The sequence below is a fragment of the Triturus cristatus genome, chromosome 7, assembly GCF_964204655.1.
Source record: "Triturus cristatus chromosome 7, aTriCri1.1, whole genome shotgun sequence".
Taxonomy (NCBI): Eukaryota; Metazoa; Chordata; class Amphibia; order Caudata; family Salamandridae; genus Triturus; species Triturus cristatus.
Genome location: NC_140590.1, coordinates 1,295,743,701 through 1,295,757,815, shown reverse-complemented (window position 1 = coordinate 1,295,757,815; position 14,115 = coordinate 1,295,743,701). Strand labels below are relative to the sequence as shown.

Genomic DNA, 14,115 nt, shown 5'->3' with positions numbered 1-14,115 from the left:
GATTGTGCCAACCTAACAAACACGAGTCATCCTTGGCTACATATATAAAACCCCATCAGAACTATTTGTTTGAAACTTCAAGGTGGCAGAGAATTCACCCACCATATCAATGAGCTTGCCACTGTACCTCACAGGGCGAAGTTTGGAATCAATCAATTGAGTACTTTTAAAATGGTTGTGCCAAACTTTTTCACTCAACAAGGTATAAGGTGACCCAGCATCCGCCATTAACTTCACATTAATGCCATTGATGCTCACTAAGCAAAATGGTCTTACAATATCAATCAAACCAATGCAACAGACAGAATCGTCTGCAGCAACATCCTTGACCATGAGCACTTTGTTTTCTTCACTGGTATAATGTTCTTCCTCATCACCCTTACTAGGACTCACTCCATAAAGGTTTTCCTTTTGTTGAACCCTTTTGGAAGATCTACAAACTTAAGCAAAATGACCTTTACGCATACACTTAGCACATATACGGTCCTTGGCAGGACAAACAATAGCATTTCCTAAGTGAGAAGACTGCCACAACAATAACACTCTAATTGGCGGAATGGAAGTCTTTTGAATGACTTGTCCGACCAGTGGCAGATGTATTTTCTGGACCTTCGTTGATCTTAGTCTTAGTGTACTTGGATTTCACCGCTAAAACATCAGAAGAGTGAGATTTCTCATCTGTCACAGTCAATTGACTCATGAAGGATGTGGTGCTCTCTATCCTAGAAGCTTTTTCTACAGCTTTCTCCAACGTAAGATTAGGTTTAGATAATAGGGCCTCTTGAATTTTCTTGTTGTTAGTTTTCTCTACCAGTCCATCACGGATCATTTCATCTTCAAAGTCCCTGTATTCGCATGAAACAGCCAAAATTCTTAATGCCCCAACATAACTAGTAGCTAATTCACCTGAAATGTGAAATCTTCTGTAAAATGTATGTCTTTTCATTATAACATTCTTCCTTGCTTTAAATCTCAAATCCAGTGCTTTTAAGGCTGTGGCATACTCATCAATAACACTTTCCCCCTCTCCTTTACCTCCTCTAACCAAACTAGGGTCAGAAGGAATGTGCTTGAGGATTTTGCACCATCCTGAACCTAAGCAATCACAAAAGGATGGCAAATTTATTTTTATGTGTAAAAGAATCACCTTCTAATGCATCCAAATATGACTCAAAGGCTTCCTTCCAGTGCTCCCAATCAGATTCGGGATTGGTAGGACTAGGAGAGAAGGCAGGTGGAGAAACCAGTGAGTGCTGCATATTGAAATGAAAACTACACTGTAGATAAGAGAAGAATGTGGCACAAAGTACAGTTCTAAAGAAAGACGAACAGATCCCCCCAAAAATTTTAGGCAACAGCTAAAGCTGTCATAACGTCAGAAACTGTAGGCATCAGCAATGTAAAAACTTGAACCGTATGCTCATGTGCTGTGTAGAACTACATGCGTGAACGTGATAAGCTGTGTGCATCAGTGCAGAAATCTTCTCTGTGCACAACACACTTAAAATCTGAGTACAACACGAAGAATAAGGTTGAGTTGAACACAGCTGTGCGTATCAGCGAATAATTTCTACTCTGTATGCAACACACTTGTGAATGGTGAGTGTATGAGTATATGGGTTTTAGAGGCAGCTGTGCGTATCAGCGATTAAAGCAGAACTTGTGAAGAGCTGAATGCATCAGCGTGAAGAACTCCCTGTTTGTTATCAAACAATACAGGCACAGCTGTACGTATCAGCGATAAAGATTGTCACTGTACGCCGCACTTGTTAACAGCTCAGTGCATCAGCGTGAATAATGTTTGGTGCGCCATACTCGTGAACAGTTGAGTGCATCAGCGTGAGCAATCTCCAGTTGCCATGGACACAGAACCGGTTTCCAGGATGGCAACCACAAAATGGCTGCACGTAGCGTAACGACGCTTCGAGAGGGTGATGTCAGCCAGCAGAGTAGAGAAGAGAGCCACGGAGATAGGCATGCGCAGAGGCCGGCTCAAGGCAGCTAACCGTGTCTAGAGCTCCACAGATTTGAGAAAGTTTACGAAAATTAAAACTCACAGCTGTAGCCTCAAAAGGATTTCCATGGCCGGTACACGGTCGGGAATGCTCACCGTTCAGCAACGGTCTTCATGAAGACGCAGACACAGAGATCGGAGATAAAGATGTGTGGAGGACTGGAACAACGCGGGGGGGACTCGTCCTGTCCTGGTCAACTCGACGCCACTACAAGGACACGGTTGGGTGAGTAGAAGGTCCTTTATTAAGTGCGTAGATGACAGGACGAGTCAGCACATCCAACTCCAATGAAGCCCAAGCCCCAACCACCAACCGACACTGTTCCCAGATTCTTACCCTGGCAACTTCAAGGTTCAACAACAAGAAAGACATGGCATTATAAATCTCCACTGGAACACACAGGTATATATATCACACACCCTCAGGGACAAATAGGAAAAAGCTTTTGGGCAGAGCTTTAATGATAAGGAATGACAGAGGATCTTAGATTATCCACATAAAGTGACTCGCAATGCTCAATTTAATATATACAGTTCAATAGGTTGCACAGGGCATACATCACACCACATACGATTAGTCAAATCTACTTCAGTCCACAACAGGGCGGGAGAACCTCCAGAGTATATACTGGGTATGTTGCCTAGACCCAAAACCACAAAGTTGGGTACTGATTTTATTGATTTACTACTGTTACTACTGTTACTGGCAAAATAGGCCAGTGCCTGGAGAAGAGAAATTGGGTTTTGGGCTAAACTTGAAAGTAACTAGAGCTCTTCACCGTGAAGAGTGCAGAGGGTGTGCAAGAGACACTTATCAGATGTTTGGGAGGGACTCGTCCGAGAGTTCAAAGAAGCTGAGAAAGATGATAGTCCATCTTGAACACGCTGAAACCAGTAGTCAACATGGTACACCGAGTATTAAAGATCTATGCTAGTGTGGAGGATATCTTCCCAGTCTGATAGGCAGGCTTGGTGGGGATGCGATGCAGAGACATACCAACTAAGCATAAGCATAGCTAGAGGCCAGATAGTAGGAGCTTTTTCCTCCTTTCCCCTCATCCTATTCTCACCTGACAATCTAGATCTAGCATCCGAGGCTGAGGGACAGCATGAAATTACATTGTGTCAGACGGGATTACACCTAAGGTGATAGCATTGTCACTAGCAACAGTTTCGGAATGGAATTTCCCGGGTTTCTACACTGGGGGGTAGAGCGGGGGGCGTACTTAGTTATGACTAAAGTTGTATGCTTTGCCGTTTGGGCATGATAGAAATTCTTTCAAAGTGCGGATAAGCTGCTACAAAAGAAGATGTACAGGTACTTTGCATAATCTATATGGACAAATGGAAACGGACATGCTTGGGCATTTTTGACGAAATTCTGTGTTTGGATGAAATTGAATATTAAAATTGTCAATAAAAGGAGTTTTCAAAAAAGATGCAATCCCACTCTTTGAACACAACCCATGCAACCACATGTATTGTATTTCTTGTACTGATTCCACTCTGAATTTTAAGGGCCTATGCGAGCATAGGTGTTTAGCATTCTTTTTAGTTAGGTGGCATTGTACCTTCTCACATAATGCATGGTGGTCAAAGTGCTGCTAGTGTTATTACTGTTTATTGATTTATAGCTATGTACAGTATGAAAGGATGAGATGCTGTCTTTACCCAGCTTTTCTCTTCAATAAAAACACTTGATCACCCACGTGGCTTGTTGAAGTAGTGGAACAGGAGCAGCAGACACGGTGCTTCTGAGGGTATGATCCCCAGGATACCCTCCGGGAGATAGTGCGCTCTACAAATATGCATAACATAACATGACCCTTGATTAAGGGAATTTATGAAGGAATATTACATCACTGGGATCTCACAATGAGCTCATAGTTGAGCCCATCACCTTCTTTATAACAATGTGTGACTACAGAGGCATACATCCTCTCTTTCTCTGTGAGACTAAGGTTTCCTAGTGTGTAGGGTAAGAATGGAAGATTAACATATACTACCTGTTTTTTTATATTCAGAGATAATGCAGTGTGTCACATAGGTCACGTTTGGCACACAGTGAGGGCCACATGATGCTTTTGTGCAGTAGTATGGGGTAATTTAATTACAAATGGGTGATTTTATAATTAGATCTTTGGGTATATATAATGCTAATCTGAAAAACAGCTGCAAGTACACTTTTGGAATCTTTTACACATTTACACAATTTATCCATTACAGAACACAGAGAACAGAATCAATAGGTCAGGATCATAATAAGGGTATCCTCTGGTCCTGATGGAGGGCTAAGACCCACATCTGGGCTCTGTAGGTAGGCCAAAAAATGTTGACCACATGGATTTATGAATGACTGTATTCACAAATATACCTTTGTTAGCTGTGATTTAATATTACCAAAGACAACCTCTAATAAAATTATATTTGTCAATGTCAAAAGCAATTTTATTGATATAATACTCATCATCATCACACAACTTTATTCGATCTTGGTAAAACAAATCACAAAAGCACAAATTCATCCTGAATATTACAAAACAGATTATGTAACCAAGTATACAAAAGTTAAAAGACCAATATATCAAGATTGTCATTTTCATAATCAACACTTTTCATTAAAAAAACATTTAAAATTCAGTTAAAAATGCTATCAATCTCTTGGTAACAGGTCAGGCCCATATTTCATAGATGAGACCAATTCTATCATTCTATCTTAATTATTACTGATTAGGCAGCAACCCCAGTTTTTCCTCTTTCGAATACAAGCCCACAGAAATGAAGCTACGGAGAAACATACAAACAGATCCGGGAGGGCCCTAAGGAAATACATAGCCACCCTACATTGTTTAAATTTATGGTACCTCAAGATTGGAAGAATAAATACTTTTCTTTTATCGGTATAGTACTTGCAGAATAATGTTAGATGGAGGCCTGACTGAACTGAGTAATTAATACATAGGCAAGGTGAAAACTCTGAGAGTTTGTATCTCTTTTCAGGATCCCCTAACATTAGTGGAAACAGGCTAATTCGAAAACGCAATAGAATAAATCTGTGCTGTGCATTATTAATACAAGAGAGATAATAAAAACCTTCCCCTGCTCTTGGTGGTACAAGATCATAGGCAATGGAGGATTTTTGAAGGTGTTTTTTTTCCTTCAGGCATAATTTGCTCTCTGCATGAATAGTTCTATTATCCTTTTCTTCTTAACCCTTCTGCAAGATTCAGGGTCCTGAAATAACTCACCTAGCCCTAGTGCATTCAATTGTGCCTCTACATAGTTTAACCAGCTAATCCTCTTGTAATGGTCCAATTTACAGCAATCCTTAATGATGCATTGCGTCAGATCTACAGTGGACCTCTGCCAGATTGAGAACCACAGTAGTATTGGTGCCAATCTTATGCATTTGCTCAGATAGGGTAGCCCCAATTCTAAGTGTAAGATATAATACTCAAAGAAAAGACCCACCTTCTCACAAAAGATTTCCATAACAATTCAAAGAGGAATGCTCCTTCATCTGAATGAGTTACAGACCATAGGATGAAACATGCCAACATTGGTGGATGATGGTTCAGTCTTGATTCCTTATAAAAACAAATGCCAAGCTGAAAAACAAACAACTTTATCCCTCCTGTCCATAATAGTGCATTTGCTACATGTTATGTTGCTGCAATCAGGAAACGCTATTAATAAGTATTGTCCCTTGGGATAACCATTTCCATATATTGCTTATAGAATAGTGAGGCATCCCAGGGGCATATGCGGTCACTTTTTTTGAGAATCCACGTCTACCATAGAAGATAAAGTGACATATGATAGATTTTGGACTGCTGCCTTAATAGAGGTGTTATGTCTTCCTGTTTGGGAGAATAAAATCTAATGGCCTCTAATTTATCTTTCATTTCGTATTTCTAATTATTTGGTGGTGCTATACAGCAGCTTTCCAGATTTTGGTATGGTCCTTCCTCGGATGAGTCTACTCTGATTGGGAAAGATTTTCACACATTGTATTATGATACTTTGTTTCCTTCCTGATTTATGGATCCACTTTCGATTGTTCAATGCTCAGAAACTGCTAACTCCCTAATGATAAAACTTGTGCAGTGCATTTTAGCTCCTCACTTAAATCAGCTTTCCTCAGTGGTTTCTATGTGGTTCTTTTGTGTCTTGCAGGCCATGAAGAAATCACTGACACTATCAGTAGCTCCTTTAAATCAGCAACCCTGCATCATTACATACATATTAACTAATCCCCGTCATCTCACACCTACAGATGTGGCCTTGTAGATCCTTTACATTACCTGCCTTAGGATAGGTAGCGATCAGCAAGTCATCAGCCGTGGCTTGAAACTGCTCCACCTGCCTCCAGTTGTCAGAAATGGGCTCCGACAATGGGACTCCATGCACCATCTTGAGGGGGAAGCGTGTGTCCAAGCCTACTGTAGCCTCCTCCAGAATCTTGTTATAATTCTGAACTGCTTCCATCGTAGACGTTGCTGTCTAGAAGAGAGAAAATTAGTCAGCGAAGGAGAAATTTATGTGTGTAATGTATGTTACAGCCAGACTGCTTTAGTGGGAGCCAGCTCAGCAATTAGTGAATAGGTGCTTAGGGTTCCAAATTAGATCCACAGAAAGGAAACATATTTATGCCACTCAAGGACATGCGGTTGAATATTCAGAAAAATTGAAGAATTCGTTGGAGCTTCCTATATTTAGCTATTCAGAGGATCAAACATTTTATCCCTTCAGCTCAAACAGTTTTGAGATTTCTATCTGCAACAACCGAAAAAGCCCCTGGAAACTTAGTAACCAGCTAGAGTAAAGTCAGGTCCTGAAGTAACCATCATGACCAGCCCTCCAGGAATGCCCACTGCAAGACAGCAGGGGTTCTACATGATTTATTGCTAGAAACATTATCACATTCCATCGTGTAAATTTGATTACATGTAATTTATGTGAAATTGTATTTTTTATGTATGTAGTAACATTAACAAATGACTTTCAACTCAAAATTTCGAATGGATTATCTATCCACTTAAGGCATGTAATCACTTTATCTAATATATCTAAATGTGTCAGATATAACCCACTCACTAACAAGTTTATTTTATTTGTTTATGCTACATACTGGACGAATGTTGTAGCCGATGTTGAAATCGCTCTGAAATCTCAGAAATCATGCTTCGCCAAAATACTTTAAAGGAACATCATCTTTCTTTCATTCCTTCAATTCACTGGCCAAGCAGCAAATTTAAGCCATTTGTCCTACCACATTTAGGCTGGATCACCAACTGTTAATGTGGGATGCGATCTCTCTGCTGAATATAGATAGCTTTAAAAGCATCTCCTTTAATATGGGCCGTATTCCTAACTGACTAAAGCAAGCATGGGTGGCACCAGTTTAAATAAACTCTTATTAAGTAACAAGGATTATAATAACTTTTATTGCAATTTGAATTCACCGCTTTTCTTCAAGATTCTAGACAAGATAACTGCTATTGAGTTTCAGGCCCATCTGGAGGCTTAATATATTCTGGGACTGTCGGTCAGGCTTTCATTCCAACTGAGGCTCCACTCTGTAATTCTAGAGGCTTTGGAAAAATGAGAGGTGATGTGGCGTGACCTCTCCATCTCCGCTGTCTCCTTGAATGAATCAGAAATGTTGTCCAGGCAGCTGTTGGGGTATCCAGCAAGATGGTCCCTTTCATGGTAGAATCTGGGCATCTGCATGGCACTCCTCTCTCCCAGGTAATATACACATTCTATTCGCAGCCACTCCATCAATTGCTCCTTAGTCGAGGTGCTGCACTTCACTACTATGCTGACAACTCCCAATCCATGTGCAGACTCTCAATTTATCAAGAAAGCAATCTAGTATAAATTTGATGAAGCATTTCTATCAGATCAGACAAAAATGGATGAGTGGACCGCTATACTGATATCCTTGATTCCCTCTGGCTGATTTTCGCCCTGGTACCCCTCAGGGGACTGCTGTGATGCCCAGTGTTGTCCTGGCCAAGTTTGGTGTGAATCGATGACCCTCCACTGGACGGGCTCCGTGGACTGAGCCATCGCCGGATGCCCCGCCGCTGAAGGCGCTGTGTGAGCGGTGGGTTCAAGATATGCGAGACTGCGGCTCTGGCCGGTCCCGCCGAGGCTCTGTGAGCTCACCGCCAGTGACCCAGCTGATGCGGAGCTCGGATCGGAGCAGGAGTGCTGCGGAGGCAACCTTCCCTGTGGCCCCTGGAGTGTCGGGGGTGGATCGATCACAGCGTGGGACTCCAGAGATGACTTTGGCGGCACGCTGGAGGAGACCTGCGTGCTCGGCCAGGTGAAATTACTGGGACCTGTGTGTGCTCTCCGGATGCTGGACTGTGGCGGACCCCCAATTCTTAGTGAGAACTGCGGTGACCCTGGGATCCGGCACTTCGTGCAGTTCTGGAGTGCAGGGCGTGGACTGGAGTGTGCATTGCTGTGCGGTAGCTCCTGCTGGTACGCTGTGGCCTGGGGTGCATCATCTAAGGCAGGGCAGCCTCATTGGTGGTGAGTGCGATCGAGCCAGGAGCTGCCCCGGGGTGCAGGCTGGGATCGACCCTGGGGACAGATTGCCGCCTCTGGGACTACTACCTGTTGCAGCCCACTGCGTCGGGGTGGTGACCTTGGGACCCAGTTCTGGTCTACTGCCCCTGAGAAGTAACGCCAGGCTCAGGAATTGACTGCCTTCGTTCCTCTATGTGGAGGACCGGCTGCCCTGGGGGTGTTGTGCGATCTCCCTGGCTGATCTGGATGAACAAGGTGGGCGAGTGAAGCGGTGGCCTTGACTACTAAGGCCTGCTCCTGTGTTGGTTGGCCACCACCAAAAGACTTGTGAGCGTGGTCTCCATCGCAGAGCTCACAGTGAAGCGGGACCCGTCATATACCCCTTGGGGAGGGGTGCTAGCGGCGAAAACCGACAGGCTGGGTGTAATTCTTCACTGCAGGCGGAAGGGAGTAGCTGTTGCGCCCGAACTCTGAGCGGGGCTGTGGCAAAAGGAAACATGGCCACCGGGCGCTCAAATTGGAAGCCAGCCCAATCCAAGCTTGAGAAATTTGCTTGGCAGAAGCAACAGGCCGAAAACCGAACGGAGACATTGACCCCAGAACGGAGACATTGACCCCAGGTGACGCGGTGGAACCCTCGAATAAGGATCTCCTTGAGGCTATCACTGCGATATGCACCTCCCTCGAGGTCAGAATTGACACGGTCGCAACTGATGTGGCGCTGATCCGGGAAGATATGAAGAAAGTGGTGGAGAAAGTAGCCACTGTTGAGCGTACCACGAAGGAACTGGTCGGTGATACCGCTCTGCTCAAAACCCAAGTCACGGAACTGCGAGCTTCCCACGAGGCAATGGCCTTGCAGTTGGACGACTACGAAGGAAGAATGCGGCGAAACAATGTCTGCATTATTGGTGTACCAGAACGTGCAGAGGGACAGGCGGCGGACCTCTTCATCGAGGAGCTGGTCCTCAATCATCTTCAACCTAGGGGCTCGCCAAATGTTTCACGATTGAAAGAGCTCACCAGGTGCCGGGGGGCCGTCCAAGGCCGGGTGCACCCCCTCGTCCTCTCTTCGCTCAGGTGTTTAATTTCCGGGACCGGGATGTGGTACTCTAGAAGGTGAGGGCAGCCACACCACTTACCTTTGAGAATAGCAAGATCATGTTCTTCCCGGACTTTACTCTGCGAGTACAGAAACAGCGCCGTGGCTTCCTGGACGTGAAGCGGGCCCTCCGGGATCAAGAAATCAAATACACCATGATGTTTCCTGCCAAGCTGCGAGTGGAAGCCAATGGGAATTTGTGGTTCTTCACACGTCCAGAGGAAGCCTGGGACTGGGGCTGGCTGGAGGGCCGGCGCACAGTCGAGAGGAAGACGAAAAAGAGGTCCTCGGCACCTGACGATGCAGCGGATTGGCACCAACAGAGGCGCTCTCCTCCACATTCGCACTCTGATTCCCAGGGACATACAGGTGGATGCTAATGCTGAGGTCTGGTAAGATGGCGAGGGGCTGGCCCTGGCCCCTGGGGGTTCTCTTGACTCTGTCATGAGTGGTGTCTGAGACATGGCCTCCAGATGTAGAGATCGCTGAGGTGTTTGTTTGGGTGGGGGACGAGGGGGGTATCCTGATCCACAAGTGATGTTACTGACACAGGTCCACTTTCTTTTGGAGACACGCTATCGCAATGCTCTGGAACATTGACACGGCAGAATAGCTGTTTCTGGGGCCACATCGAATCACTGTATTAAACAATGTTTTGGGGGCGGGGTTCGGGCCGGGGGATGACGTAATTCCTAACTGATTGTGGCTGGATGGGGAGGGGGTTAGCGCACGTTCCCTGAAGTTGTACATGGGTGGGCGACAGGCACTCTGCGTGTTGGGGGTGGCGGGCGATTCTAGTCCCGCACAGCAGGGAGGCAGGGAGGGTGGGTGTTTTTGTGGGATATGGTATGTTGGGGGGGTTTTTGTTGTTCGTGATGTTGGTTTGGCAGTGTAATTTCTAGAAATGTTGATATCCTAAGTGACAATGGTGTGATGGACAGGGGTACTCAATCACGAGGTGGGAGCATTGTAAAGGATTGCCTCGGGTCATCATTCGCTGGTCGCTGGTGTGCAGTGGGTGCAGTCTTCCGGCTCATTTTGTTGATGGTTTGCTTTTTGTGTCCTGATGGCTCCTGGACAGGGACTTGGAGCATCTACCTGGAATGTGAATGACCTGGGGGTCAAAATTAAACTTGGTATAGTCCTGCAGTATATCCACCGCCAGGCCCTAGATATAGTGATGTTGTAAGAGACCCACTTGATTGGAAATACATGCATGGCACTCAATAGGAAGGGATATTGTATGATTGTACACTCAGGGTTCACGACTGGTTCCAGGGGAGCAGAGATTGCGTAAGGGTTGCGCATACGTGGTACAAAACACCTGGACGGATGTGCAGGGTAGGCATGCAGCAGTTACGGGGCTCTGGGAAGGGAGAGTCATCAATGTTGTGTCAGTATATGCCCCACCAGGCCTGCAACGCCCAACCTTGCAGGAGATAGGGACGCTGGTATTGGCCCTGCCGGAGGGTTCCCTGATACTGGGTGGAGATTTCAACCTCACTTTAGATGGCCTTCGGGAAAGACTTCCGCCTAGACCTGATCCTCCGCGGGGCTCCCTCCTTCAGGGGTTTGTTGACGCGCTAGGGGTCGTAGATGTATGGAGGTGGTTGCACCCTCAACATACACACTATACGCACCAGTCCGGTGTACATGGGAGACAGTCCCAGCTTGACTATATGTTTACACATGCCCAAAATATATACGATTTAACAGAACCACGGATGCTGGCACGTGGTATATCCGATCACTCCCCTGTGATGGCAGTTTTTGGAGTGTGGCAACTCAGACGTCCTGGTGCAATAAGAATACACCCGTGGGCACTGAAGATACCCCACATCCGCGAAGGCCTCAGGCGAAACACAGACTTTTACTTTGAAGAAAATGTGGGGTCGGTCGGGTCGGCGGTCACACTATGGGGGGCATATGGTGCGGTCATCAAAGGGAGGGCATTGTCACTGATGGTAGGCCACAAGGCAGAACGTAACAGGAGAGTGGTTGAACTGGAAACAGACATTATACAATTGGAGAGGGCCCTTTCTCAAGACCCGAACCCGGATACACAACACCATATAGGCATAAAGAGATATGATTACAACCAACTTCTGCTGGAGGACGCTACTCTGCATTCCCTGGCCACGCGACACCGTATCTATGAACACGGGGAACGCACAGGTAAACTCCTGGCATGGCTGGAACGTAAGGAGCCGGCGGCGAGATGGGTTAGGGCAATAGCGGGCCCCAATGGGGAGTTGATTACGGACCCTCAGGGGATTGCCGACGCGTTTGCTGTGCATTTCGAAGATGTCTATCAGGTCCCACAGAATTCGCAGTCCTCGTGGGCAACGAACCTCCTAGCTACTATCGGAGTGGCATGTATCTCGCAGCACGATAAGGAGAACCTAGGTGCAGACCTCTCGGCGGACGAAGTCCAAAAAGCAATTTCTGATGTCCGGTCGGGTAAAGCTATGGGCCCCAATAGCATGCCTATTGAACTTCTTAAACCCATGGCGCTGAAGTTGGCGCCCCATCTATTGAATTTATATAATGAATGTTACGAATCGGGTCTGTTGCCGTCCGACATCCGCAATGCAGCAGTCGTGGTGATTCACAAATCTGGCAAACCGGCGGAAGAGTATAAATCATACCGTCCTATCTCACTGTTGACGGTGGAAGCGAAAATCCTAGCCAAGCTTGTGGCCAATCGTCTGCTCCCATACCTCCCCGATCTTATCCATCCAGACCAATCGGGCTTCATGCCTGGTAGGAATACGCCCAGAAATCTCCGTCGCGTCCACGGGGTGTTGGGCAGAATTGACACGATCGAGGAGGATGCAGTCTTGCTATCACTTGATGCCTCTATGGCATTCGATACGATAGACTGGGACTACCTCTTCACTGTACTGGCCCGCATGGGGCTGGGTCCCAAGCTGATCGGGGGGATCAGGCTACTATACGAGCAACCCATGGCGCATGTCCTGGTTAATAACCACTGCTCTACCTCTTTTCCCCTCCGATGTGGCACGAGACAAGGTTGCCCATTATCGCCGAAATCAGGGGTCTCAGGTGGACTCACGACCACGAGGACCGTATATCACTCTATGCAGACGATATCTTATTGTATCTGGCCTCTCCTGCACGATCTTTGCGTCGAGCTCTTCTCATTTTCTACATATTTGGGGCACACTCTGGTTATCAGATCGATTGGTCCAAGTCCCAAATGTACGCCCTGTGGGGCGAACCCCCTTCAAGCCCTAGAGGATATGACATTCCAGTTGTCGACCAGGGCTTCAATTATTTGGGTATTTTTCTCGCTCCAGATATACATCTTTTCTACGAACAAAATCTCCTGAAGCCCCTGCAACGTCTGAAGTCTCATGTCACGCATTGGAAGTCGCTGCCCCTCACCCAGTTGGGACGCGCCTCCTTATTCAAAATGCTCGCCCTCCCTCGCTTCCTTTATGACCTGGAGAATGCTCCTCATCCGATTCCGAACTCTTACTTCTCACAAATCGAAGGGGTTGTGCGAGAGCTGCTTTGGGACGGTCACCCCCCAAGGATTGCTGTTACTAAACTAACTATGGGGTGGTATGACGGGGGTATCGGTCTGCCGGATCTATGCCTTTATTACCAGGCGTCACAACTGGCTGCCAACAATAGATGGGCATTTAGCCCCCATGACGACCCTCATTTCAGGACAGACCGCTGCCTTCTGGGGAAGGGGGGGTACAACAGGGCGCTCTACACAAACTATCATAATCTACGGTTAACCGGTCCTACGGCTCGCACGGTGGAGGTATGGCATAAAGTCCAACGTAAGCTCAGGTGGCATAACCGCCTTACCAAGGCTACCCCGCTATGGAAACCAGACATCTTAGGCCATCTTAGTACATGTCCGGGTTTGATAAGTGGGACTTGATTGGGATCTCCAGGGTCGGGGACCTGTGGGTCAAGGGTAAAAATGCCACGTTTGCAGACCTACAAGCGAAATATCAACTTGCCCCCACGGAGACCTTTAGATATTTACAAATTAGCCATGCCATTGACTCCCCAGGGATGCCCCCCTTCCAGATTCCTCCCCCTTGGAGGATCGCTTGTCGTTAGACCCCATGGATCTCAAAGCCATATCCCTCACATACAAAAAATTAGTAAACAACCGGACGGACCCAATGCTGAAATTGAGGGGAAGTTGGGAGAGTGACCTGGAGGAGATTGAGGACGATGACTGGCGAGAGGTGCTCGCTTCCCCTCTAGAAGTGGTGATTCCGCTGGGACTCCGACTGATTCAGCTCAAGGTGTTACACAGGGTCTACTTCGACGCAAAGCTATTGTTCCGACTGGGTAGGAGACCGGACGCACTTTGTTTACGACACTGCAACCAGACTGGTACCTTTACGCACATACTCTGGGACTGCCCTCACATCCAAACTTATTGGACAGATGTCACTAAGTAACT

At 46.5% G+C, this 14,115-nt stretch overlaps 1 protein-coding gene across 5 annotated transcripts in view; it reads right to left on the bottom strand.

Moving 5' to 3' along the window:
- Nucleotides 1–14,115, bottom strand: part of LOC146811928 (sulfotransferase 1C4-like) — a 577,890-nt gene that overhangs the window by 235,427 nt on the left and 328,348 nt on the right. For all 5 annotated transcript variants that reach the window (XM_085618898.1, XM_085618896.1, XM_085618895.1 and 2 more), the window contains one exon: nt 6,319–6,517. In XM_085618898.1, coding sequence (XP_085475024.1) covers nt 6,319–6,502 — 184 coding nt within the window. In that variant the 5' untranslated portion in view covers nt 6,503–6,517. The remainder of the gene's footprint in view (nt 1–6,318; nt 6,518–14,115) is intronic.